This window comes from Heterocephalus glaber, unplaced genomic scaffold, assembly GCF_053883595.1.
Source record: "Heterocephalus glaber isolate CG9 unplaced genomic scaffold, H.glaber_assembly_v1.0 deba00001497, whole genome shotgun sequence".
NCBI classification, from domain to species: domain Eukaryota; kingdom Metazoa; phylum Chordata; class Mammalia; order Rodentia; family Bathyergidae; genus Heterocephalus; species Heterocephalus glaber.
Window position 1 is genome coordinate 46908621 of NW_028258320.1, and position 25842 is coordinate 46934462.

The 25842-nt window shown below is 40.6% G+C and overlaps 1 protein-coding gene and 1 pseudogene across 3 annotated transcripts; one reads left to right on the forward strand and one right to left on the reverse strand.

Moving 5' to 3' along the window:
• Positions 1-216: 216 nt before the first annotated feature.
• Cuzd1 (CUB and zona pellucida like domains 1) lies at positions 217-14511 on the reverse strand. 2 transcript variants are annotated; one of them, XM_087185052.1, is made up of 9 exons: positions 14325-14511; positions 9409-9559; positions 7420-7634; positions 5904-6054; positions 5390-5607; positions 4749-4921; positions 3362-3753; positions 2286-2554; positions 217-692 (listed from the first exon to the last, which is right to left on the reverse strand). In XM_087185052.1, exons 1-9 carry the CDS (start codon positions 14509-14511, stop codon positions 514-516), a joined length of 1935 nt encoding a protein of 644 aa, XP_087041178.1. In that variant the 3' UTR covers positions 217-513. The 2 variants fall into 2 exon arrangements, with proteins under 2 accessions (XP_087041178.1, XP_087041179.1); XM_087185053.1 differs by lacking the exon at positions 14325-14511 and adding an exon at positions 12040-12135 and having other exon boundaries at positions 218-692.
• LOC110347844 (centriole, cilia and spindle-associated protein pseudogene) lies at positions 14477-25306 on the forward strand (annotated as a pseudogene). Its single transcript, XR_015440380.1, has 2 exons — positions 14477-15603; positions 24956-25306. The product of XR_015440380.1 is annotated as a centriole, cilia and spindle-associated protein pseudogene (transcript).
• Positions 25307-25842: the final 536 nt, after the last annotated feature.

Consider the following 25842-nt stretch of genomic DNA (forward strand, 5'->3'; position numbering starts at 1 on the left):
TCTGAGCTGCTTAAGGTGAGAAACACTGAGACTGTAGTTCAGCAGTGAAACATGGGAAGCAAAGCAACTGCACTGCATTCTTTTACATTTCAGATTCAGACATTATAACTTTTGATATTTCCAAGGTAGCATATTTGCCATTTATTGTTTGCATTTTACATTTGCATTGTTTACTTAACACTTGAAAATAAAAGCATCAAACTTTGAAGACTACTTTTCTTAACCAAAAATAACCTTTTTCTGTTCATCTGGTGTTTGGTTAAGATGTTTCGTGTTTATGAACAGAGATGCTTGTAATTTTTGTAATGACTTCAGTTCCTAAAATGAGAGTTAATGGACATAATATTTGCTCAATTCAGTCATCTTTTAATGAAATACACTGACATAGTGACATAAAAGTCTGTGTATCATTTTTCAGGACCTTCTTATTTTATTCATATCCTGGGTAGCCATGAGGTACCATTTCCTTCAGCATCTGGGAGAATGTGTCTTGCTTAGGGCTCCATCAATTAGTTAATAGCCCTGCAGCTTCTGGTATTTGTAGCCTGACAGTTGATTTGCAAAATGCCTCACTGCGATTGTGGTCACAATCACTGCATTCAGAGCAAGGACCATGAGTGAAAACAGATGTAGACTATTGAAAGGCTGGCTCTGAGTTTCTTCTGCAGGTGTCTGATGCAGAAGTCCTATAACTGGAAACAAATTTTTCAGAAATTTATTAGCAGTACAAAATGTTGGTAACATTTATAATATCTCTACATACCCTTTGAATCTTATGCATGAATTAATGCATGACTCCAAAACAATATTGAGGAACCATTATCAAATATTTTATTAACTTATGTTTGTGTTAAATTTTGTTTCAAATGCTTTAATTCCTTGATATAACACAAAAATGTGAAATTCAAGCATAATAATCAAATGGAAATGCAGATTTATTTATTAATGGTCACTCTTTTCCATAGTTGTCAAAATACATTTAGCCAACAAGAAACAATTTTATTTTATTCCTTTGAAACAGGAAAAGAATAACTATCTAATATATAGGACATTTCCATAATGACTTTGATTCACAAATTTTCAACTAATTTCAAAAACTTCTATAGAAACTATGCTTGCTATATACTATACTACAAATGCTATAATACCATAAATTCACCACGAATGCCTTTTAGTTAATGCTTATTAAAGTTACTGAATTTAATTTTTGTTGGTGCTCTGTTGTTTTTCCCAAAGAAATGTTTTGCTGCAAGCCAGAGTCACTCCTTTATAATCCATACTACTAATAATAAATAAAGAGATATCTTATAGAACTCTTTAATGCCACAATCACACCTAAGATAAATTCTTAAAAAGACTTTTTATTTCATTGGCTTATCTTAAACTATTTATGGATTATCCTTGAGTAGTCACCATCACCTCTTTCCCATACAACCTAGCTGGCCTCAGGTTTCAAGCCTTTAAAAAGGAGCTGGGATGTCCTATGTCAATAGAGTAGATTCTCTGTTTTTAAAAAATAACTTTAGAAGCCAGACATGGTGGCCCACATCTATAATCCCAGCACTTGGGAGGCAGAGGCAGGAGGATTGTTTCCGTTCAAGGCCGGCCTGCACTACAAAGTAAGATCTTTTCTCAAAAATCAAAACAAACAACAACAAAAACTTTAGTAGGGCATGGGTAGTGGCACATACATGTAATCCTAGCAGTCTGGAAGGCTGAGGCAGGAGGAATACAAGTTCAAGCCCATCCTGAGCAACCTAGTGACTTAATGAGAACTTGCTTCAAAATTTTAAAAGGGCTGGGAATGTAGCTCAGTGTAAAGGCACTGGATTCAATCTTCAGTACAAAAAAAACAAAACAAAAACAACAACAAAAAGAAAAAAAAATGATTTTTTCAAATAAGCTATTGTATAGATGCTGGCTTTTTTGTTTTATTTAGGAGTTAAAACTCATTGCCCCTTATTTAGTTATTAGCTATGGTCTCTATATTAAATAGTTAGGAAGCTAAACGAAACTTGCTTTTAGAAATGAGGACATTACTTGTATACTCAAAAATTCTATAATACACTGGTGAATCATCTGTGTATCATGTTTACACTGTACCCAGAATGCATATTATCAACTGATGAAAACAAATATTGTTTCCTGTGTGCTTAAAAGTCACCACTTATTTACTAAAAGTTTTATTATAAATCTCTGAAGTGTACATCTTTAAAACAAATCAGTTTGAGCAGCACTATAAACCAGAAAGTGTTCTTAGATCGTGAAATATTTTTTTTTCTTACCTAAATTTCCATTTGCACTGCGATTCCTTTTCAGGCGAATGGGTCCTATGATAGAATCAGTCTTCCACTTGTATGAAGAAATACCTCGTTTCTTTCTAGTGACGCAGCCTTGATTACAGCGAGACTGTTGGTCACCGCTATCACATATCAAAATCTTACACTGCAGATACACAGAATTCAGACTTCTCAAGAATTTAAAAGTATTAAACTGGAACCTTCCATAGTGTCCAAATAAGGGATGCACCTTACAAGTCTCATCTCGACTACATCTGGAACAGAATTCATGAACATGTTCAGAAGATACACAGAAGTTCATCTTTCCCATATAAGAAGAGATGATACAAAGTTTTCAATAAACTGTTTAATTTGTGAATCCAGAAGTTTCTCTAGAAAGACAATATCTGTGGCTCACACTACAGTGAGCTAAAACTCTGGATTTTTTCTTTATTCCTCGGGAACTAGTAAGGTTTCTTCTAGCTTTAAAATTCCTGTCCATGTGAACAAATCAGAAAATTGACACCTATGTATGGAGAGTCAGATACTCTCTCTCTCATGCTTGTTATTAATGCATCAGCCTGGATGATTTAGTAAAATTTATCAGCTTCTAGGAGGAAAAAGTGAAAATTTTTCTTTCAAAGAAAAATTTTGTACTTTTAAGAATGCTATGTACATTTTCCTGATGATATTATGTTCCAAAGATGACACACATTAAGTAATCTCCCAGGTTTTTGTTAAAAATAACCAAAATAGGGGCAAGGGATGTAGCTCAGAGGCACAGCACCTACCTGGCAAGAGCAAGGTCCTGAATTTGATCCTCAGTACAAAAAAAAAATCAAAAACATAAAATAGGACCTTAAGATGATTCTACATGTGGGCTGTGTCTATATAGATGTTTCAACTTAAAATTTTGTGACATGTACACATCATTTCCTAAAGTGATTAACATAAATTTAATTAAATTCTATGGAAATAGCACTAGGAAAAATTATATATATATATGTACAAAAACATTATTTTATTGAAATTATTACTAATCCTGGGAAGGAATGTCAGACACCAATTGCATTGATACCTACCCACCCTTGATTAAGTCGTATGTTGGAGAAGCAAAGTCAGGTGTGGGAGAGGCTATACAGGCATCGAGATACACCACCAAGTCTGGATCTGAGGTATGCAGGCTGACTTGAACAAACAGAGTTTGGTTCAAATCCACATAATATGGTGACTCCAATATAGGGTTTTCAAACGAACTGGACTCAAAAAGAGCCATGCTTGTGTTGTATTTGCCCAGCACATTTTGATTTTGTATGACATCATCTTCTGTTATATACATTATCTCCACAGTGGAATTATATTCCATTTCACACTTCACAACAATCTGGAGATGTTTCTGACGGGTGATCACCGCAGAAGTCGGAGATGCAATAAAGGTTATTATGTTGGTGTAAGTAATTGAAAGGTCTTCTACCTGCAGAACCAGATGGAATTCGAATTTTACTCCAGCAATATTTTAGAGTGTACATGTGAATAACTCTTGCAGACACATCATCTTCTTAAATCACCAGATAACAGCTTTTGTGTCAAAGTACTATATGCCTTAAATATTTTATTGAAGACGTCTTCTGGGACATGAACCATGAAAGTGTGAGATGAGAGGTACAGCTTGGAGATAGAATTGAACAGAAGTTTTTCAGTTACATAAAAATCAATTCTGAATGCAAATTCCCAGCCCTATAAAAACTTTAAATCCTCCAGCATATTCTTTCCATAAGGAGCACAAAGTGTAGCTAACCGAGAAGTTTCCCAAGTGTACGTAGACAGGAACTCTGTCAGGTTCCTTCAACTGTCTTCCCTAGTGTAGTAAAACCTGTGTTCATTTTGGCACACAAAAACAGATTTACTTCTGTCTTTATCAAGTCCTCTTGTAATGCCTTCATCCTTTTTGATTAGCTTGTTGCTTAGCATCCTGAGTGAAAAGCTTACAGCATACATCCTAAGGGGACCCACAGGTTGAAAATGCCTGAAATCTTGAATCCAAGTTCTAAAACATGTAGAATGAATCATAGACTTACAATAAAATCTTTCATATTTAAAATAAGGATAATGTTTTTACCAACTCTCTTTACAAGGGAAGAAGAACTTTTAAATTCAGCTCAACTTTTACTAAATATGAGATGTAAACATTTTCTGCACAAGTGTTCCACAGCACAGAGATGTTCAAACTCTCGTGCATTTTTAGAGATCTTTACCTTCTGGGCGGGGAAAAAAACAACACCCTCCAGTTACCCTAAAAATGGATGCAACAGTTTGGCATTTGTATGAGTGACTGCGAGCACTTATATGTCTACACATGTTCGTCATATGTTCAACCACTAAGAGCTGACCGTGGTTTGTCATTATGTTCACTGCATTACCAACATGCATTTGGCATTTGATAGGCCAGCTGTCAGGGTTTCACTTTACCTCTTTGATTGTCCCACATTCATCCAGAGGGATAGCAAATTCCACAACATCTGATACTGTCGGTCTACAAGTCGGGTCATTTAGTTGTAAGTTATCCTCATTATAGTTAAATGACTCTAGATAGGATTGGCTTATGATAACTCTCATCTTGTCAGAGCCACAAATTAAAGATGCTGTCAGGAAAACAAAGGAGGAAAAGGACGGTCATATTTGTGCTGGTTAGGAACTCTGCATCTCAAAGACCTCCAAGCACAAGTGGATCTATGGACAGCCAAAAATCCATGTGCACCTCAATGTTAGTGGGAAGCCTGAGATAGCTAAGAAATTGATGCACTTTTTACAGTGTTCACTGTCATCTTGAGACTAGAATCTGTAAATCTAATATTTTTATGGTTTTTCAGAAGGTATTAAGAAACTAGTCCCTATTTTCTACAGAAATCTTTTCCAGGTGTATAAAATAGTTTGTTTCTTCTTATATTAAGCAATGTACAGAAATGACTGGCAAGCCTTGGGTTACGGCTATGTTTCCAAATATATTTAACGAGCTTACATATAGAGTTAACCACAAATAGGATAAGAATTAAGGAGCAGTTTCTATGTACAGAGCTCAAAATGGCCAAAAAATATAAAATATGACTTACTAGTATTGATGTTTTCTGCATAAATTGAAGTATAGGAAGCAGAAAAGCCCCGGTAGGAATTGGCATAATCTGTAGATAACACGACAGTCAAGGAGTCTGAAGAAGATTCAAAGGTGGGTGTCACACGGCCACAGACTTGTCCCATCAGGCCGGTCTTGGTAGAGGAGCCGTCATAGATGGCAATAAAGTCAAATCTGCAGTGGTCATCTATTTCTAGGCTAAGAAGAAGAGCCTGTGGTGAAAAAGCTTTTCAAACCTATTCAAAACGACTGCCTATCATCCCATTCTTAGGAGATTCAGGATTTTTCCTTATAATGGCCTCTCAGGTTTATGATGACAAGCATGGGATTTTGTCACCTGATGGGACCTCAGAATCTTTGGAAAAATAGTCAACTAGTTCAATGCAATAGTATTGCTGAGTATCTTCCTTCTATGTCAAGTCCTTGAAAAGTTCCCATAGTTGCCAGGTGGGTTCACTGCATTTGCTCTCACAGAAGTGGTCCCCAGTACTTACAAGATCTCTTTGAAGTTTAATCTTATCTTGTAACCATTTTCCACTTGTATATGCCACACACAATAAGCCAGCTCAGGATGTGGCTGTGGATAATTGGGACTGGTAAAGGATCCTTCCAAAGTGTTCAGGTAACCACCACAGTTTGGAATTGCTGAAAGAGATATGAAGGTGATCGAGAATGTAAGTCAAAAGAGAGACTTCTTTCAACTCATGCATTGTGGATGGAGCTTAACATGTCCTCCCCTGAGTGTAATTTTATCTCTTTCTCAGGAGCTGCATATTGAGGTTTTGATTCTTCTTTATCAGTGGAATTTCTGCCCCTTGGTACAAGGCAGAGAGCAAATCTTTATACTGCTTCAAATGAATAATACTAAACCTATCACTGTATTGAGTCATAGAAAATAAAGTCACACTCTTAGAACCAAAATTGGAGTCTCATCCTCCCTTAACTCCAGCCTATGTGTCCAGACTCAATGGCCACTAGAAAGTGACCTGCTGCCCCAGCTGCTTTTTTCTTCCCACATCTGCTTGGAGCTGCTAGCTCGACCATATACTCCTTTTCTGCTACTTCTGCCTCACCCTACCCTAGTTATGCTATTGTTCAAAGCTCATCTCAGATGCACCCTTTATGAAAATGTTCTTCATCCTTCTCTGCCCTATTAAGTACATAAGCAAACAGCAGGACAGATAGAACAAGCAATACTGAAGGTTCTTTTTAGGGAGATCCAAAGTGGTTTAGATTGGCCAAATCATAGGATGTGTGTCAGGTAAGGGATAGACACCAGGTTTGAAAAGATGGTCTGGGTCTAGCTTAGGGAAATCTTGACTGCTCCACTCTAAAAATTTGGTGACACTAAGAAATCAGTGATTTAAGCAGAAGATTATCAAGACAGTCTCTTCTGGGCCTTGGAAAGTAAAACCAGAGAGGTACATTTCCCACAAATCCAGGCCCTCAAGTTCGTGGCATTCTGCTATGGGTAAAAGTGGAATTTAGATACTGCGAATGTAGAACTGTATAAAATCTGACTGTCTAAAAAAATTAAGTCAACTCCACATACGTCCCCCTAGTTTTCTTGTCAGAATCACCTGGGGGACTTGATAAGCATGAAGAGTCCACAGCCCCGATCCACGCCCAATGATCTAAATTATCATTTCAAAAGTCTCAGCATTATTACTGAACAGGCTGAGGGTAGGGTCCCTACTGTCAGCTACTGTGCTACTGTGACCATCTGATCTTCCCCAGGCCTCTTCCCCACCTGGGAGCTAGTTAGAAGGGAACATTCATGGGCTCCCCCAGAAGCAAGGAATCAGACTCTTCATGATGAGGCCCAAGTCCGTGATTTTAAAAGTTCTCCAGGTTATTCTGTGCATAGTCAAGGTGGAGAACTGCTCCTCTCCCAAGCAGAGAGGTCTCTGAGGGGATAGATCAAACTAAGACTGAAAACACCACAGCTGAAGAAGGTCCAACCTGTATTTGCAGAAGCATGGGAAAAAAGATGTGTAGATAACAACTTACAGGTGCCAGAAGAGAAGTAGTAATAGAAGATAAAGACACTTCTTTGGATACTTTCAGAGTCTGTGATGATTTGAAATGTCAGTGTATTGGATGATGACTCAAAGACAGGAACAAAGTCATTTTTACTGCAGATTTCCCCTTGCAGAGGCCCATTGGTAGAGCTTCCATCAAAGACTTTAATGTTTTCACTCTCACATGTTCCCTCTGGATCCAGCCTGTAGACAGAACATACTTGAGGCAGGAGAAGAATCACTAGCAAAGTGGGTTCTCAGAGCAGAGTCAACTACTCATATTGGCGTGATGATTTATACAACAGTGGCACACCTGTTTTTATTTAAACTTCTCAAAGACTTAAGATCATCCCCACTATCTTCAGGATCAAACGACACACCATCACCATTTATGGGATCAGGAAGCTGAATTGATTTACCTACATCTCATATTAAGTAAATGGTGGAAATGGGCTTAGAACCCTGGACTCTGTTCCTTCTCCCTATTTTCATCATTCCTATTCCCCTTGTCCAGGAGACTTTTTAGTGAAAACCTTCTGAATTAGAATGGAAAAACAACTCTTCTCCCACAGCCACCCCTCTTAGGGTAAACAAAGCTTAGAATCTCCCTAGTTGTCCTTTCCTTCCCTGTCCCTCCCTACATCACTGCCTCCTAATTCTGAAGGATGGCCAGTCCCAACTTGTGCGCAGGGCAGCCCAGGATTTCAGTTTTCTGCCCATTCTGACAGGCTCTCCCCAAATTCCCTCAGAGGATATATGTCCAGCATGGCTTAGAGCAAATACTACAAGGGTTGAGAAATCCCTTTCCACCTTAGTCACTTACCTGCTATGCACCATCAGACAAGTTATTTAGCTTTCCTTGACCTCAGTTTTCTCTTCTAAAAAATTGGGAGTGTCATGTTTACTTTTTGTCAAATTTATATCATTCCAAACATAGAGCACCTAACACAGGCCCGCCACATAGAAAGTGTCAAATAAATGTTAAATGTTGATTTTCACCTGCGTTTGTTCTTCCCACTTTTCTGTTCTCTTTATATATCAAAAATAATGTGTATTTTTTTATAGCTCTAGCATTTCAGGAAGTTTAAAAGCCCTCTTCTGTTTTGTTTCCTTCAGTGTCAGCCAAGTCCAACTTTAGTGGTAAAGTTCACAAAATGACCAGCACCATCAATGTCATTTGGGAATATATATCCTATGCAAATTCTCAGGTAACCCCCACCACCTGAATAAGTTAGTAGAGACCCTGGGTGGGGCCCAAAAACCTGTGCCTTGAGATGGGATAAGGAGTACTGAGTACTGATTACTGAGTAAGAGCACTGAGCTAGAATAAGAGTAGGAGCTATGTATTGAACCAGAGTGCTAGAATCCCACTCCCACTCTTATTACTTTGTGACCTTGGGTCCATTAAGTGCTTTCCCTAGGCTTTCTTATGTATTTAATGGGACTAAAATGCAACTCATAAGATGGTTGATAAGATTACCTAGGACAGATCTCAAGAAGTGCTGAGCTACAGGACAGCACTGTGTTCTCAGACTGGCCTCACACTGAGTTGCCTGGGTACTTATAAAAATCACTTATAAAATGTTTAAGTACAAAATATTGATGCCTGGGTCCTATCTCCCGAGACTGTTATGTAATTAAGAACCACAAGTTTATTGTTTCCAGAGGTAGAATCGGGAACTAGACTAGCTGGTTACTAACCATAATCATTCCACTCACTGTGGTGACCTCAGCATTTTCAACCTTTCTGTGTCGTAATGACCTTATGGGAGCTCCATGAGCCAGTGGAGGCATGCAGTTATCAGCAGTGACTACCACTCACCATCATCATCATCATCATCAATGACTCTCAAACATTGTTATCACCATCACCATCATTATCATTATCATGGGAATTACTACCATCTCTACCACCTCTAGCAGCAGTTGAATTCTGTGGCCAGAATTCTCTTCTTGAGAAGCTGAAGATCCTACTTACTGGATGTGGGAGAAGATAATTCTGATGCTCTTGTTTTCTGGTCTTTCTATTGTCCAGGTGCAGTTCTCACTGGCAGTGAGTTGCAGGATGAGGGCTTTGTGTGTATCTGTCAGATTGGCCCCTCCCAGGCTGGCACTGCAACTTGATCTGCCTGGGAAAGAACGCAGTTGCTGCTGAGAAAAGTCTCCAGCCCCTGTCCCCTCTTATAGATATCTCCCATGTCATACCCATACAAGCATGCAGCTAATCACAAGTGCTATTTTGTTCATTCCAAACCAAAGTACAAGCAATCGATTTTTCCTTCCTCTTCTACTTTTTTTTTTTGTACTGGGGATCAAACTTGGGACCTTTTGCTTGCGAGGCAGGTGGTAGAACCACTGAGCTAGATCCCCAGCAATTTTTCCTTCTTGAAGCCCTTGAGCTTTTCTACATATGGTCCATAAAAAAGAATATATTAGGGCCTGAAGAAACATAGTTTCAAAAGGAAGCTTTATATCTAGAATGTGTAACAAATCCTTACAATTCTATAATTTAAAAAGAACACAATTACAAATGCACAAAGAGAAGAATAGACTTTTTTCCAAAACAGATCCATCGATCAAAAAGTCTTATATAACAGTAAACTTTCTCATCTTCCTTTTCATGTCTGACTAATGAATGGAAATGTCCTTATACCAAGTCTTTTATTTTTATCTAACTCTTGATATATTTATTAGAAAAAAATCAAAAAGCAAAGACAAAGAAGAAAACTGTAATTGCACAATACCAGTCATCATTAAAATATTGCTGTGAATACATCCAGAATGTTTCCTTTCCTCTGCTCTTCCTCCTCTTTACAGATTTCTTAAATTTTATAATGCATATATCTTAACTATAAAATCTATCATAAGTTTCAAACAGTTTTTTCCCCTAATGTAGATACTGGACACCTTTATAATCTGTCAGTGTCATATGAACTTACAATAACAAAATCCGTGGTGGAAATTTATATTGTTTTTATGATTATGTAAATGCACACACTTGCACACTAACTTCATGTACTTTATGATTATTTTCCAAAGATACATTCTTAATAATGAAATTACCCAGTAAAACTCTATGTCCTTTGTATATTTCTTTTTTTTTCTAAATTCTTTTATTGGTACATTTTAGGTATACAATTCGTTTACATTTATCATTGGGTGTTTGTACCTGTACATGATATATCTTGGTTCTTATATTTTCCCCATTATCTATGCGCCCTTCACCCCCTCCACCCTTCCCTATTTACATAGATTTCACTTCCATTTTTTTCTTTTCTCATAGTTTTTCCTTTCCCTCTTTTCCTTTCCCCTTCCCCTCCCTTCACCCGTTCATCTTTGGACACTTTTTCCTATTTCAAACTATCAATTATTCATTTTAATCATTTTAACCCTTGTTTACACTATCAGTTTCTCACACTAGTGAAACTATTTGGTATTTACACGTTTGTCCTATTTATTTCACTTAAGAGTATGGCCTCTATATGCATCCATTGTCCTTTGTATATTTCAATGGGTGCTATCATATAGGCTTGAAAGAAATTAGTACTAAACCAAAATCCCACCAAGAGGTGTAGGGGTTGCAGGTCTATAGGCAGGGAAATAATAGATTCTTAATTACTTAACAAGTCTCTGAAGACAGGACCCAGGCATCAGTATTTTTTACTTAAACATTTTATTTTGTATAAAAAAACCTTCATAAGTGATTTTTGTAATCAACAGAATAAGGGCTTCATTAAGTTTTCTGGCTAATCCTGATTAGAAAGAGGCAAAAATTTACTGGAGAGAATAACTAAAAGGAAAAAGACCAGAGAGAAAGAAAAACAGATAAAGACACCAAATGGCATTGGGACTTACATCAAAGGACCAGAGGGAGGGGTGATAGGCAGAGCACAGAGGAAGCAGGTGCACAAAACCAGGATAGCCACCCCTCCCCACTTTCAATAAAGCACAAAGGTGACAAAGGCTACCTAAGGAATGCTCTTATTTCATATAGAAAAATATATACTCACATCTATGCATATATATTTGCAGTCACTATTTTACTGCACTAGATACACACATCCCTGTAATTAAGTCACTAACTCTAAGCTGACTTTCTCTAAGGCTCCTCCTAACCAACCTCTAAATAAAGGCCCTGGCAAGAACAGGAAGGAGGAAGTCAAACAAAGCCCACCGAAAGGAATATTGCCCAGATTAGGGTCTTGTGGCCTGGGATCCAGCCAAGACAGCCTAGAGAGCCAGTCTGGTTGTGACAAGTTCCAGGGAAGAAGAGTACCCCAAAACCTGATAAACGAAGCTGGGGACAAAGGCCCACAAGTGTCCATCTTTCCAGAGCCCCCTGGCCCCCTCTCTGGGGCAGCTTTCTATCTCCTATCTTTTTCCTCCTTACAAATAAAGTGTCTTCTTTTTTTAAAACTCCACCTCTTTAGTTCATCACTGATGCCGAGTGTACAATCCCAGCTGGCCGCTCATCCCAGAGAAGCAGCGGTCCCCACCCCGGACTCAACAGGGCCAACGGCACATAGGAAATCTTTCAAAATTTTGAAAGAGGCCTGATGAAATGAGGTCTTTTCTAGTTTGGGGCAGAAATTCAGTTGAATTTTCTTACCTTCAGCCTCAGACACATTCAGCTCTGCCAGACGTGAGGTGCTTAAAAGGGCCAAGAAAATGAGCCTTCTTAGGACCTCCATCTTTGTAAAGGGCTGGGCAGTTCTCAGGGATAATGGGCTTTTATACTCCTCTGGATTCACACACTTCCTGCCCAACTCTAGGGAAACGTATCAGTTTGGCCACACTGGGGGAGTTGCACGTGAGAAAACAGCAGGTGTGTGGCTGTGTCATTGCCAGCAATCCCAGCAGTAAGTTCATTCCCCAGCTTGGCCCTGGAAGGGCTGCAGGCAGTGCCCGCCTAGGCTCTCCCTGGGTCTCAACAGCTAGCACAGCAGCCGCAAGTAAAACCTGGGGAACAAACCTGGACATGAGCCTTGGCCGTATCTGTGCAGATCACAAATGGGATAGTGTCAGAGATACCTTAGGCCTTTGCTGCCCTGCTCCAGGAATTTCTATTTGAAGTTTGAAGGCCCAGAGAAGGACTTGGTGATGCAGCACTTGGGCACACTCTGGGCCCAGCTGGAGCACTCAGATGCCTGCAGGGGCCTGACCTGAGTGGGAAGAGGAGCCAGAGGATGTGAGAAAAAGAAAGTGCAGGTCAGGCTCCCCTGTAAAGCATTCTAGGGCCGGGGATTTAGCTCTGTGGTTCCAGTGCCTGCCTCACAAGCACAACATCCAGAGTTCAATCCCCGGTACCAAAACAAGAACAATAACAACAAAAAACCCTAAGGCTGGGGATTTAGTTCAGTGGTTCTGCTGCCTGCCTTGCATGCAGAAGGATCCAAGTTTGATGCCCAGTACCAGAAAAAAATAAAAGTATATAGTAGTATGTTCTTTTTTTAAAAAAAAAAAAAAAAAAGGATTCTAACCATTCATGTTTGCAGAGGCTGAAGCAGGTGGATTAGAGTCCTGTAGGCACTGAGCTTGCAGCTCAGAGAAAGGAATCCTGGCATCCAAAGTAAAATGAGGAAGAGCAAGCGTGCATGTGGAGAAAGCTGCCTTCTTTCCATTTATTCATTCATTCAGCAAATCATCGTTTCTCACTGTTCCAGGGCCTGGAAATACAGAACTGAATACAACTGAACCGGGAAACATAGTCCCTGCTGTCATGGAACTTGCATTGCAAGTGGGGAGACATGACTAACAAATTCAAATTAGGGAGAGTGCTTTAATTATTGTAAAATAGGGGGACTGGATAGAGAAGGGCTGTCTTGGGGGTATAGGAATGATGCGATATGAAGGTAGAGGGAAGACACCTTGAGAAGATGAAAGGACAAAAAGGCATTTATGTGTGGTCTGGCTTAGGAGTAGGGTTGCACTCGAGATAAAAGGGTAAGTGTGAAGGCCCTGTGGCAGGAACTAGCTGGGCAATTCTGCAGTACAAGAAAAGTATAGTGGGCCGGGGATTTAGCTCAGTGGTTTCGCCGCCTGCTGTACAAGCACAAGGACCTGAGTTCGATCCCCGGTACTAAAAAAAAAAAAGTAAAGAAAAGAAAGAAATTATAGAAAGTGTGGTTGGATGTGAATGAAAAGGAAAGAAAATGAAGGTGAAGATGAAAGAGAAAATAGAGGATGGAGAATGGGGAAGGCTCTTTAAGAGAGAAGAGAAATTTAAATTTTATTCTAGGTTCACATGGAATTTTTCAGTTGAGCATGACATAACTGGCAGATTTTTAAAGAGTCATCGAGCAACTCTGTGGAAGTTTGAGGTGGGTATAGGCTGGATCTTCTAGGCTGGAACCTTCCTGATCACTCTGCAGGAAGAAGAGTGTTCTCCTTGTTCTGACTGCTCTATAGCCCAGGACCCCTCACCAATCCACAGGAGAATGGACTCCCTGGGGGACAGCATAGCCCCCCCAGGGGATCCATTCCTAGTTGGGCCCCTGGATCAGGGGTTGGCCCCACAGCCAATGTTGCAGTGTCAAAGCCTTACCTGTGACGTGAGAAATAGATGTTTGTAAGGAACTGAGGCACCTGCCAAGTTCCCTACATAGCTCTGTCTCAAGGGAGCCACAGAAGAGGCAGCGACTGGGTGTCCTGGAATGGCAGTAAGCAGGAAATGTGGGTACGCTGTGGGCATCCTTCTGATTACTAAGGATTGTTCACCATCAGTTGCATCCTGAAACACACCCACCCTGAACTGTCTCTGAACTCCACTCCTCTCCTGTAGCTGGGATCTCCTAACTCCCTGATCCCTCATCACTGCTATGTGTGTACTGGGTAGTGTTCCCTAAAGGAACAGAGTTAATATAAAATATATGTATAATTACACAAAGAACTTACTAGGTAGGCTTACAGGATCCGAAGTCAAAGATTCCCGCCCCTCCCTCCCCCTCCGGGCGGGGCTCGAGTTTGAACTGTGCGGCGGGCCGGGCCATGGGGTGGTCTCTGGGTCTTGAGTTCTGAGGGCGACGCGTGCGGAGTGGCGCGGCACCATGTCCCCGGGCAGCGGGGTGAAGAGCAAGTACATGAAGCGCTACCGGGAGCCGCGCGGGGACCAGTACGCCTCCTGCTACCGCGAGCTGCTGCGCTACCGCCTGGGCCACCGGCTACTGGAGCAGGCGCACGCGCCCAGGCTGTGGGACTCCTGGGGCCCCGACGGCGCCTCGGAGGGCTCGGGCCTCACCACCGGCCGACCCCTCGCCCCGGTTCGCGTCTGCCTCGCCCGTGGAGGCCCCAGAAGCCGCGGAGGCCCCGGAGGCCGCAGAGGCCGGGGGCACGGAGACCAGGGACCAGCAAACGCTGCACTGCCAGAAGCACTGCCAGTGGAAGACGTAGGAGAAAAACCCAAACAACACACCGAAAAGGAAGAGACAGGCTACACACCAGTGTCAAACCTCGACAGCAGCCGAGTGCCTTATTCGCCAGAGGAAACAGGAAAGCCCCCAAAAGTCCCCAGAGGTCATTGAGTAAAGTAAAAGAAAACAAGCACCCCTTTGCTCTTTACAGCTGGGGAGAAAGACAGACAGACACTGGGAGCCAGAAGACCCACAGTGTCTGTGCATCTGCCCCTGTGCACGAGATTCATGAGTCAGCATTACGAGCCAAGAGCAGAAGACAGGTGGAGAGACGGAGACTGGCTGCACAGCGGCCCCGAGCCCACTAGTGGATGTAGAGAAGCACAGAAGGACCAAGGCCTCCACAGGGTCTTTGGCAGACAACTCTCTTGGGTGACTGAGTACATGCGATGCTACTCGGCCAGGGCACAGATAAGAAGACAAGACGGAAACTATTAAACCAGAGTCGACATAGGCTGAAGAAACCAACTGGTTATGCAAGGCTTTTCTTTGGGAATTTTCAAAGATTATTTTGTTTTGATGAATATTGGTCACCTACCTCAGCAGTAGGGCAGACAGTTGAAGCCATAGACATGTGGTTATTTACGAAGACAAGTCCTTAAACCTCTCATATTCTTGGAAGAGTTTTGTTTTAAAGCATTTTAATCTTTTAATATACTGACACCAAATGCCTTTAATTGGCTACATATGCTTACCATCCCATATCCTCTACAAGGAAGGTGGAGCCCGTTATCATCCTGTTCCCAGTGACTTCAGATGCCATGGTAGTAAGATCATTCCATCCTCCAACATAAGACTCATTTTTACTCACTTCGGTGTACTTTTCTTTGTGAAAAAGTATCAAAGAATTTGTAATGAAACTGGAACTTCAGTAGATCCTGAGAAGTCAAACTTGTATTTTAGTTCACATCACTTTCATGTAGATTGTGATATTTAAGAATTATCTGGGCTGGGTGAGGGTCCCTTATTCTCTTTACATTATCATCTAGGCACTTAATAGTGTAATAGTTCAGATACATTCCAGTAAGTGAGTGGCAGTGCAATCTGTGTGTAGAGTAGTAGTGAAGCTTTTTTTTGAGTCAAAGAGTGTCACATTTTCTTAATTGCAAGATTTTGTTTTAGCACACACAAGGTACAGTCTGGTCTTTTGACATGAACCCACTGTGGACTTTTGCCTCTTCTGTAACAGCTGGCCGTGACATTGGGAACTTAAAATCTGAAGTTATATGTAATGCACTGAGATTGTTTGGTCCATGGAGGGGGCGCAATAGTAAGACACCCATTAGGGATGTTGCCCACCCCCACCCCATCCCCTTGCTGTCTCTACTTTTTCTTCTGAAGAACTCAACCAAGTCTTGATGATGTACAATATTCATACTTTAGGTTGAATACATTACTATTTGATTCCTGGCTGGTAGATCTTAGCTAAACCTTAACGAGAGAGTGGTGCAATGTGTAAATAGTGCTTCTTCCCTTTAGTATAGCTGGTTTTGGGGTAGAAAAAATGGTTTTAGAAAAAGACTGATTTCTCACCAAATGGGAGTGTTCTCCGTCCTGCACAAGAACATCTCCTAGAAGGATTTGTGCTAAGTTCTTTCAAGATCAGAAAGGTACCATGCCTGTGCCCGCTTATCGTCTGAAGACCTGTGGATGAAAACTTGGTGTTAGGTGTGAGGCTGAGCTTATTCTTGATATTTTTACTCTGAGACTTTGAAGTATGTTAATTTTCAGAACACAAGCTGGTTACATTTCACATAAAACTGTTACATTGTCATCTTGTAACTGTTGAGCTTTAAAGATGCATACTGAAGGATTGTGAGGGTTTAAGAAAAAAACCCTTTAAAATATTTGTGAATTTTTGCATAGTCCCTTCGTGTAGAGAGTTCTAGTCATTGAGATGTATATTTAATGAGAAAATTCTACATGCTGTCCAATATGACCTTGCTCATAATTCTGGTGGATTGTGGTGCTAACCCTCCTAAGTCTGCACACTGCAGGTACACGAAGATCATGTGAGTGTGGCACCTGTGACGACGGTTAGGCTGTTTTGTGAAAACTTCCTGTAAAGCCATGTCTCGCAGGTCATCTTACCATCCATTGTGGATGAGTCACATGTGACAGTGTCTGACGGGTTGGGAGTGCCGAAGCCCTCACAGGTGGGCCACCCAACCCTACCAGATTGTGAACAGTTGGACTTTCTCGCTAGCTTAGAAAACAGACTTGAGTTTGTGCTTAACACTGAAAACTCCAAACAGAGGAGGTGCATCTGGGAGACAATATTGTGCACCACCTTCCTTTTTTTTTAAGTAGAGGGAAAATGAAGACAATTTTTGAAGAATTTTTAATGCACCCCAAAACAAATAAGTATGCATTAGTTATGAATCCCCTCCTATGTTCAAGGGCTTAATGGTTAAGATTTCCTTTCCCCTTTTTAAAAAAGACTGGCAATTATCTTTTGATACTTAAAATTATCTATGAAATTTTTAAAGTTCTAATAATTTTATGGTCATACCTTTTTTATTCTAAGAACTGTGGTTTTAATCATGTTTCTAATTCTTGGGACAAAATGCAAGATAGTGAGATAGTTCAAAATTACCTTTCATGTTGGAAAATGTCTAAAAATGTTTGAGAATCAAGTGAAATTTTTAAAATGCTACACAAATCTTTTTAAATTTTTAAGTTTTTAATTACAACAATTTGTCCTAAACATATTTTTGGGTTTTTGGTGTTACTTTTACCTGAAAATTAGTAATAGAACATTAAAGTAATAATGTCTAGCACTCTAAAGGACCTGAATGATTATGAAGAAAATATGAATCTATTCTTCTAACTACACTTGTTCAGAAGGTGTCTGAATATGTCACTCCTGGTTGTTTGCTCACTTACCCCATAAAATTCCTGAGTACTTTCATGTCTTCTTTTTTCCTTTTTTTTTTTTTTTTTTTTTTGTGGTGCCTGGGATTGTACCAAGGGCCTTGGATATGCTAGTCAAGCAGTTTACAACTAAGATATATCCTCAGCCTTTCATATTTTTTATTTGAGATAGGGTCTTGCTAAGTTGTTGGAGCTAGACTTGAACTCATGATCCTCCTGCCTGAGGTGCTCTAGTAGCTGGGATTACAGGCCTGTACCACTGTGTCCAGCTTTTATTCTTTTTTATTTTTATTTTTTGTGCTTTATTAAATTCTTTTATTGGTACATTGTAGGTATACAACACAATTACATTTCTCACTGGGAATTGTACCTTTACATAATGCATCTTGGTTCTTATTTTTTCCCCATTCCTAGCCCTCCCTTCACACCCTCCACCCTTCCTTATTTACAAAGACTTTATTTCCATTTTTTCCATTTCTCAGCATTTTTCCTTTCCCTTCTTTCCTTTCCACTGCCCCTCCCACTACCCCTACCACTTTGGACCTTTTCTTCCTATTTTACATTATCGATTGTTAATTCTAATCATTGGTACATTTTAGGTATACAATATAATGATATTCATCATTGGAAATTGGCACCTTTACATAGTCTCTCTTGGTTCTTATTTTTCACCCTTGCCCAACCCTCCCTTCAACCCCTCCAGTCCTCCCTGTTTACAAAGATTTTGTTCCTATTTTTCCATTTTCTCACATTAATCCCATTCCCTTCTACCCTTTCCCCTAGCCCTCCCACTTCCTTCCCCTTTGCCCCTTTTCTTCCTATTTCACATTACCTGTTATACATTTAGTCCTTATTTACACTTTCAATTTCTCACACCAGAGAAACTATTCAGAATTTACATATGTGTGTCCTATTTATTTCACTTAAGAGTATTGCCTCAATGTGCATCCACTTAGCCATAAATTTCTCTAATTTCTCATTTTTTATGGCTGAGTAGTACTCCATTTTATGAAAAAAACACATTTTCTTTATCCAGTCTCCAGCTGATAGGCATTTGGGCTGTTTCCAAGATTTAGATATCACAAACTGTGCTGCTATGAACATGGGTGCACATATATCATTATGGTATGATTCTTTTAATTCTTTGGGGAAGATCCCCAGCAGTGGAATAGCGGGGTCAAACTGGACTTCCAGTCCTAGTTCTTTGAGGTATCTCCATAATGATTTCCACAGTGGTTGCACTAGTCTACACTCCCACCAGCAGTGGAGCAGGGTTCCTCTTTCCCCACAGCCTCGCCAGCATTTGTTATTGGTTGATTTCATGATAGCAGCCATTCTTTCTGGAGTGAGGTGGAATCTCAGTGTTGTTTTCATTTGCATCTCTCAAATGACCAGTGACATTGAACATTTTTTCATGTATTTGTTTGCTATTTCTACTTCTTCATCTGAGAAATGTCTGCTCATTTCAGATGCCCATTTTTGGATTGGGTCTTTAAATTTGGGAGGTCTGATCTTTTTAAGTTCTTTATGGATTCGAGATAGTAGACCCTTGTCTGAGGAACAGCAGGTGAAGATTTTTTCCCACATTGTGGGTTGTCTCTTCACACTGCTGGTGGTTTCTCTTGCTGTGCAGAAGCCTTTTAATAAGAAGAGATCCCACTTGTTGATTGTTTGTGCTAGTTCACGGGCAACTGAGGTTTTGTTCATAAAATCTTTTCCTACACCAATGTCTTCAAGGGTTCTACCTAACCTCTGTTCCAACTGGTTCAGAGTTTCTATTTTAATATTTAGACCTTTAATCCATTTTGATTTTAGTTTAGTGCATGGTGAGAGATACAGGTCTAGTTTTAATCTTTGGCAAGTTGAAGCCCAATTTTTCCAGCACCATTTATTAAAGAGGCTATCTTTCCTCCAGTGAGAGTGTTTGGCTCCTTTATCGAAGATGAGATGGCTGAGTGTGTCTGGCGTTGTTTCTGCATCTTCTAATCTGTTCCACTGGTCCTCAGGTCTGTTTCTTTGCCAGTACCATGCTGTTTTTATCACAGTAGCTTTGTAGTAGAGTTGCAGGTTGGGGATTGTGATACCTCCTGCCATGTCTCTGTTACCTAGAGTTGCTTTTGCTATTCTGGGTCTCTTCTTATTCCAAATGAATTTTTGGATTGTTTTCTCAAGGTCCATGAAGTATGCTGCTGGCATCTCAATTGGAACTGCATTAAATCTATATAGCAGTTTTGGAAGTATGGCCATTTTCACTATATTAATCCTTCCTACCCAGGAGCAGGGGATGTCATCCATTTTCAGATATCATCTTCAATCTCTCTTTGCAGAGTGCCATAGTTTTCAGGGAAGAGGTCTTTGATTTCTTTTGTTAGGCTGATTCCTATGTATTTTAGTTTTTTGGATACTATTGTGAAAGGAATTATTTGCCCTATTTCTCTCTCAGTGAGTCTGTCATTGGTGTAGAGGAAAGCTATTGATTTTTGTGTGTTGACCTTGTAACCAGCTACTTGACTGAATTTGGTTATTAAGTCTAGAAGACTTTTGGTGGAGTTCTTGGGGTCTTCTATATAGAGTATCATGTAATCTTCAAAGAATGACAATTTGACTTCTTCATTTCCTATCTTTATTCCTTTTATTTCTTTCTCTTGTCTAATTGCCGTGGCTAATGTTTCCAGAAGTATATTGAACAAGAGTGGTGACAGTGGACATCCTTGTCTTGTTCCTGATCTTAGTGTGAAGGATTTCAGTTTTTGACCATTTAGTATGATATTGGCTGTTGGTTTTTCATAGATGGCTTCTATCAGTTTGAGGTAGAGACCATCTATTCCAATTTTTTGGAGGGTTTTTATCATAAATGCATGTTGGATTTTGTCAAATGGTTTTTCTGTGTCTATGGAGATAATCATATGGTTTTTGTCCTTGGCTCTATTGATATAGTGTATTACATTTATTGATTTTCATATATTGAACCATCCCTGCATCCCTGGGATGAATCCCACTTGATCAGGGTGTATGATCTTCTTGATGATCTTCTGCATTCTGTTTGCCAGTATCTTATTAAGGATTTTTGCATCTATGTTCATTAGTGAGATTGGCCTATAGTTCTTCTTTTCAGTTGGGTCTTTCTCTGCTTTGGGGATCAAGGTGATGCTTGCTTCCAGGAATGAATTTGGGAGTATTGCTTCCCTTTCAATTTCATTGAAGACTTTAAATAGTTGTGGCAGTAGTTCCTCTCTAAATGTCTTGTAGAATTCGGTGGTGAAGCCATCACGACCCGGGCTTTTCTCAGTTCTTAAGTTTTTAATTACATTTTCAATTTCATTGGTTGATATTGGGTTGTTTAGAACTTTTACATCTTCTTCATTCAACTTTGGTAATTCATATGTATCTAGGAATCTGTCCATTTCTTCTGTGTTGTCCATCTTATTGGCATATAGATTCTCAAAGTAGGTATTGATGATCCTCTGAATTTCTGCTGTGTCTGTTGTAACTTCACCTTTTTCATTCCTAATTGCATGGATTTGGGCCTTTTCTTTCCTTTTTCTGCAAGGTTGGCTAAGGGTTTGTCAATTTTGTTGATTCTTTCGAAGAACCAACTCTTGGCTTCATTGATTTTTTTGTATCATTCTCTTAGTCTCCATTGCATTGATTTCTCCTCTGATCTTTATAATTTCCTCCCTTGTATGAGCTTTGGGGTTGTCCTGCTCTTCTTTTTCTAGAAGCTTGAGGTGCAGCATCAGGTTGTTTAATTGGGCTCACTCTGTTTTCCTAATATGAGTATTCACTGCTATGAATTTCCCTCATAAGACTGCTTTCATTGTGTCCCATAGATTCCGATATGTTGTGTTGTCATTGTCATTTAATTGAAGGAACTGTCTGATTTCTTCTTTAATTTCCTCTGTGACCCATTGGTTATTCAGAAGTGTGTTGTTCAATTTCCATGTGTTTATGAAATTTTTTGAGTTTCTTTTGCTATGGATCTCCAATTTCATCCCACTATGGTCTGATAATATACAGGGGATAACTTCAATTCCTTTGCACTTATTTAAACATGTTCTATGTGTGAGTATGTGGTCTATTTTGGAGAATGACCCATGTGCAGCTGAGAAGAATGTGTATTCTGTTTGAATTTTTTTTTTTTTTTTTGGTACCGGGGATCGAACTCGGGTCCTTGAACTTGCAAGGCAAGCAGCGGAACCACTGAGCTAAATCCCTGGCCCAATGTGTATTCTGATTTTGTGGGGGTAGAAGACTCTGTAAACATCTGTTAAGTTCATTTGTTCAAGAGTTCGATTGAGTTCTAGTATTTCATTACTTTTTTTTTGTCTAGTTGATCTATCTATTTGTGACAGTGGGGTGTTGAGGTCCCCCACTACAATTGTATTAGTGCATATATGACTTTTCATGTCTGTTAGTATTTGTTTTATATAGTTGGGTGCACTAGTGTTTTTGCATAGATATTTATGATTGTCATCTCTTCCTCTTGGATTCTTCCCTTTACAAGGATGTAGTGTCCTTCTTCGTCTCTCTTAATCAGTGTTGGTTTGAAATCTACTTGATCTGCAAAGAGGATGGCTACTCCTGCATTTTTTGGGGTTCCTTTCACGTGGAGTATTGTTTTCCACCCTTTAACTTTCAGTCTATGAGTTTCCTTTTGAATTAAGTGTGTTTCTTGTATGCAGCATATTGTTGGATTTTGCTTCTTGACCCATTCTGCCAATCTATTTCTTTTGATTGGTGAATTGAGACCATTAACATTGATGGTTATAACTGAAATGTATTGACTTGTCATTGCCATGACTTTTTCTTTTTGTTGGGTTCTCCCCCTTTCCATTTAATTTCTTGTCATGCGAGATGGGTTCATTCTGCTTTGCTTCCTGGGGTTGTGATCCTCAATGTCTGTTCCTAGGAGATTGTGTAAAATTCTTTGGAGTGCTGATTTGGTATTCACGAAGTTCCTAAGGTGCTCTTTGTCATGAAAGTATCTTATTTCTCCATCAATTTTGAAAGATAGTTTTGCAGGGTACATCAATCTGGGTTGGAGGCTGTTTTCTTTTAGGGCTTGGAATATGTCACTCCAAGCTCTTCTTGCCTTGATGGTTTGTGTTGAGAAGTCTGCTGTGATGCTGATGGGCTTTCCTTTGTATGTGATTTGTTTCTTTTCTCTGACTGCTTGGAGAACTTTGTTCTTCTGTTGAGTTTCTGGAATCTTAACAATTATATGCCTATGTGTAGATTTTTTTTGATCAAGACTATTTGGAGTCCTATATGCCTCACTTTTCTGTATGTCAAGCTATTTTCCCCTGCTTGGGAAGTTTTCTGCCATTATTTCTGTGAAGAGCTTTTTTTATGTCATCTCCAACTCTCTCCTGTTTCTTCATTGAGCCCAATCAGTCTTATGTTATTCTTCTTTGCATCATCTAGCAGCTGCTGGATTGATTTCTCATGTTCCCTTATAATTTTGAAGCAATTTTTCTTTTCCTGGTCACTAATTGCAATCTTATCTTCTATATCTGAAATTCTGTCCTCACATTGGCTCATTCTGCTGTGTAGACTTTCAATGGAGTTTTTCATGTCCTGGAAATCTATTTGCATCTGTTTTATGGATTCCATTTGTTTCCTATGTTGGGATTCCATCATGTTCCTGAGCTCCTCTCTAGATTTATTAATCATGTCTTGCACTAGGGGCACAATTTCTCCTGTTATCTGAGAAATTATTTCTGATTTCGTTTTTTCCAGGCCCCATTTTGTTGCCAGTTCAGTGGGTCCAGGTGGTTGAGTATCAGAATGTTCCATCTCATTTCCCTTTGGGGTTGCTGTAGGTGATCTGGAAGTCTGGTTTTGAGACTTATTTGCCTATTTTCTCATGTCAACTCGGCAGGGGGGACTGTTGGCCCCTGCACGGATTACCTCCTCTGAGCTGGGAGAGGTGGGACACGGGCCAGGAGCAGCAGTAGGGATGGTGGCCCAAAAGCCCTTTCCTGTGGGCTGGGAGCAGCGGGAGGGAAGATGGCTGGGAAGCCCCTTCCTCTGGTCCAGGAGCAGTGGGATGGCAGCTCAGAAGCCCCTATCTCTGGGCCGGGAGCAGTGGGAGGGATGGTGGCCCAGAAGCCCCTTCCTCTGGGCCAGGAGCAGTGGGACGGCAGCTCAGAAGCCCCTGCCTCTGGACCAGGAGCAGCGGGACTCAGTACCATGGTCTGGTGGTCCAGTGTCCTCTGTGTCTTTGTAGTGTGGAACCAGGTGGCTGTACAGAGGAGCGGGGTGGGGGTGGGGGGTCCAGTGGATTGTTGCTGGGGCGTGGGATGATTTGGCATGCACTAGGCGACTTGGGACCTCGGTAGGGCGTCTGCAGACCTGCCTGTCTGCAGACCTGCTTGTCTGCAGCGGGCTGATTTGGTGTGTTCCTCGCGACTCGGGACTTCTGTAGGGCATGCGCAGACCTGCCTGTCTGCAGCAGGCTGATCAAGAATGTTTAGACATCATCTTTCCTGTAAGATGATCAGAGCTTCCAAGAATAGGGCTCCCATCCTGGGAAAAGTCACTTTTAAGAGATGGTAGGCATATGAAATTGCATGAGGGGTCAAGATTCTTAGGAATTTTCTGGTTAGTGAAAGACACGGTAGCAAATGGTCCTGTGGTACAGGGAGGTGGGACAGAATGGCTCCAGAGTGCCATAACCCATACAATTATTCCAACCACAGAGATCAACCCTGCTACTAGAGTAACTCTGTATCTCTATGGCTTCTAGCTCCCATAGTGTCAATCATCAAGCTGCAGCAGTTACCAGTCAATCAAAACACCAAGCAGTTAATACTGATCTCACCAGACCCCTCTCTGATGAGTATGCAACTTCCTCCCCTATGACTCCCAGAAGCAGTGAGAATGAAGCAGAATATTCTGTTCTGAGCCTTGAAACATGGAGTCCAAGCTCAGCTAGTCACATGGTAGGTCAAGAGACCATCCAAACACACCAATCTTGCCATGAGGAAGAGCAACGACTGGCCCACACCATGGTCCTCATCATGTGGTAGAGGAGTGCAAGGAGGAAGTCTTACTAGTTGAGCTGGACATCCAGGCCAGATAATAGTAGCCATAGGAATGGGCATGGGCCATCTGTATGTGGTCTGGGAACATTTTGAAGTTTGTGGAGTCGTTTCCTTCTTGTTATAAATCAAATCAACAACGAAATTCTCTTACCAGAAGACATTTGCCTAACTCTGCTCTCCTGCCTGCCTCTCCTAGGTCAATGATGAAACTATCAGCTAGTCCAACTTCCTCAAAGCAGCTGTTTCAAATGGCATCATCAAAAGGAGAAAGGACCTCCACATTCATGTCAGCTGCAAGATGCTCCGGAACACCTGGGTCAACACCATGTACATCACTAATGACATCATTGAGGTCCAGGAAATCCAGTATGGCAATTTCAACGTGAACATTTCTTTCTTTACCTCCCCCTCCTTCTTATATCCTGTGACTCATAGCCCATACTATGTGGACCTGGATCAGAATTTACATGTTCAGGCTGAAATCCTCCATTCTGATGCCTCCCTGGCCTTATTTGTGGACACTTGTGTGGCTTCACCATACCCCAGTGACTCCTCATCTTTGACTTATGATCTCATCCGGAGAGGGTAATTACTACTTTATAGGTTTAAACCTCTGCCGGATAATTCAAACATAGTAGCGCAGAAGTCTCAGAGTACAGATTTTAGTTAACTGAAATTCTTAGGAGTGGAAGCTTAGCTAGACCCTTTTCTAGGTTTAGTAATATCTTGTGACTTTTACTTTTGAGAGCCTTTCTTGTTGTGTCCTGGACAACATCCCTGATTAGAGAGGCAGGATTTTCATGCATCATCTCCAGTTAACACATAGGAGGAATGGAATGACTCACCAGTGGTCACTCAATAAGTTGGCTGTAAACTGTGATTAGACCCTAGGTGACCAAACTCTATGCTTTGGTTAAAACTATCTGTGTTTAATGGGAAAAGCATTGGTTTGGGAGCAGAACAAGGTTGAAACCCATACCTCTTTGGGCCAGTTTCCTCACCTGTCAGTTGTGATAGTGATGCCCACATTATAAGGCTTTCCTATTACAAGAAAAAGCAGGTGCTCCACAGGATCACTGCATT

Bases quoted from the DNA above. Each gene is read 5' to 3' on its own strand.
- Cuzd1 (XM_087185052.1), bottom strand. From the start codon at position 14,511: ATGTACTTGCTCTTCACCCCGCTGCCCGGGGACATGGTGCCGCGCCAC. The intron at 7,635-9,408 runs GTAAGTAGGATC...TTCTGTCTACAG, and splicing joins ATTATCTTCTCCCACATCCA to GCTGGATCCAGAGGGAACAT. The intron at 6,055-7,419 runs GTAAGTTGTTAT...TATCTCTTTCAG, and splicing joins CTACTTCTCTTCTGGCACCT to CAATTCCAAACTGTGGTGGT.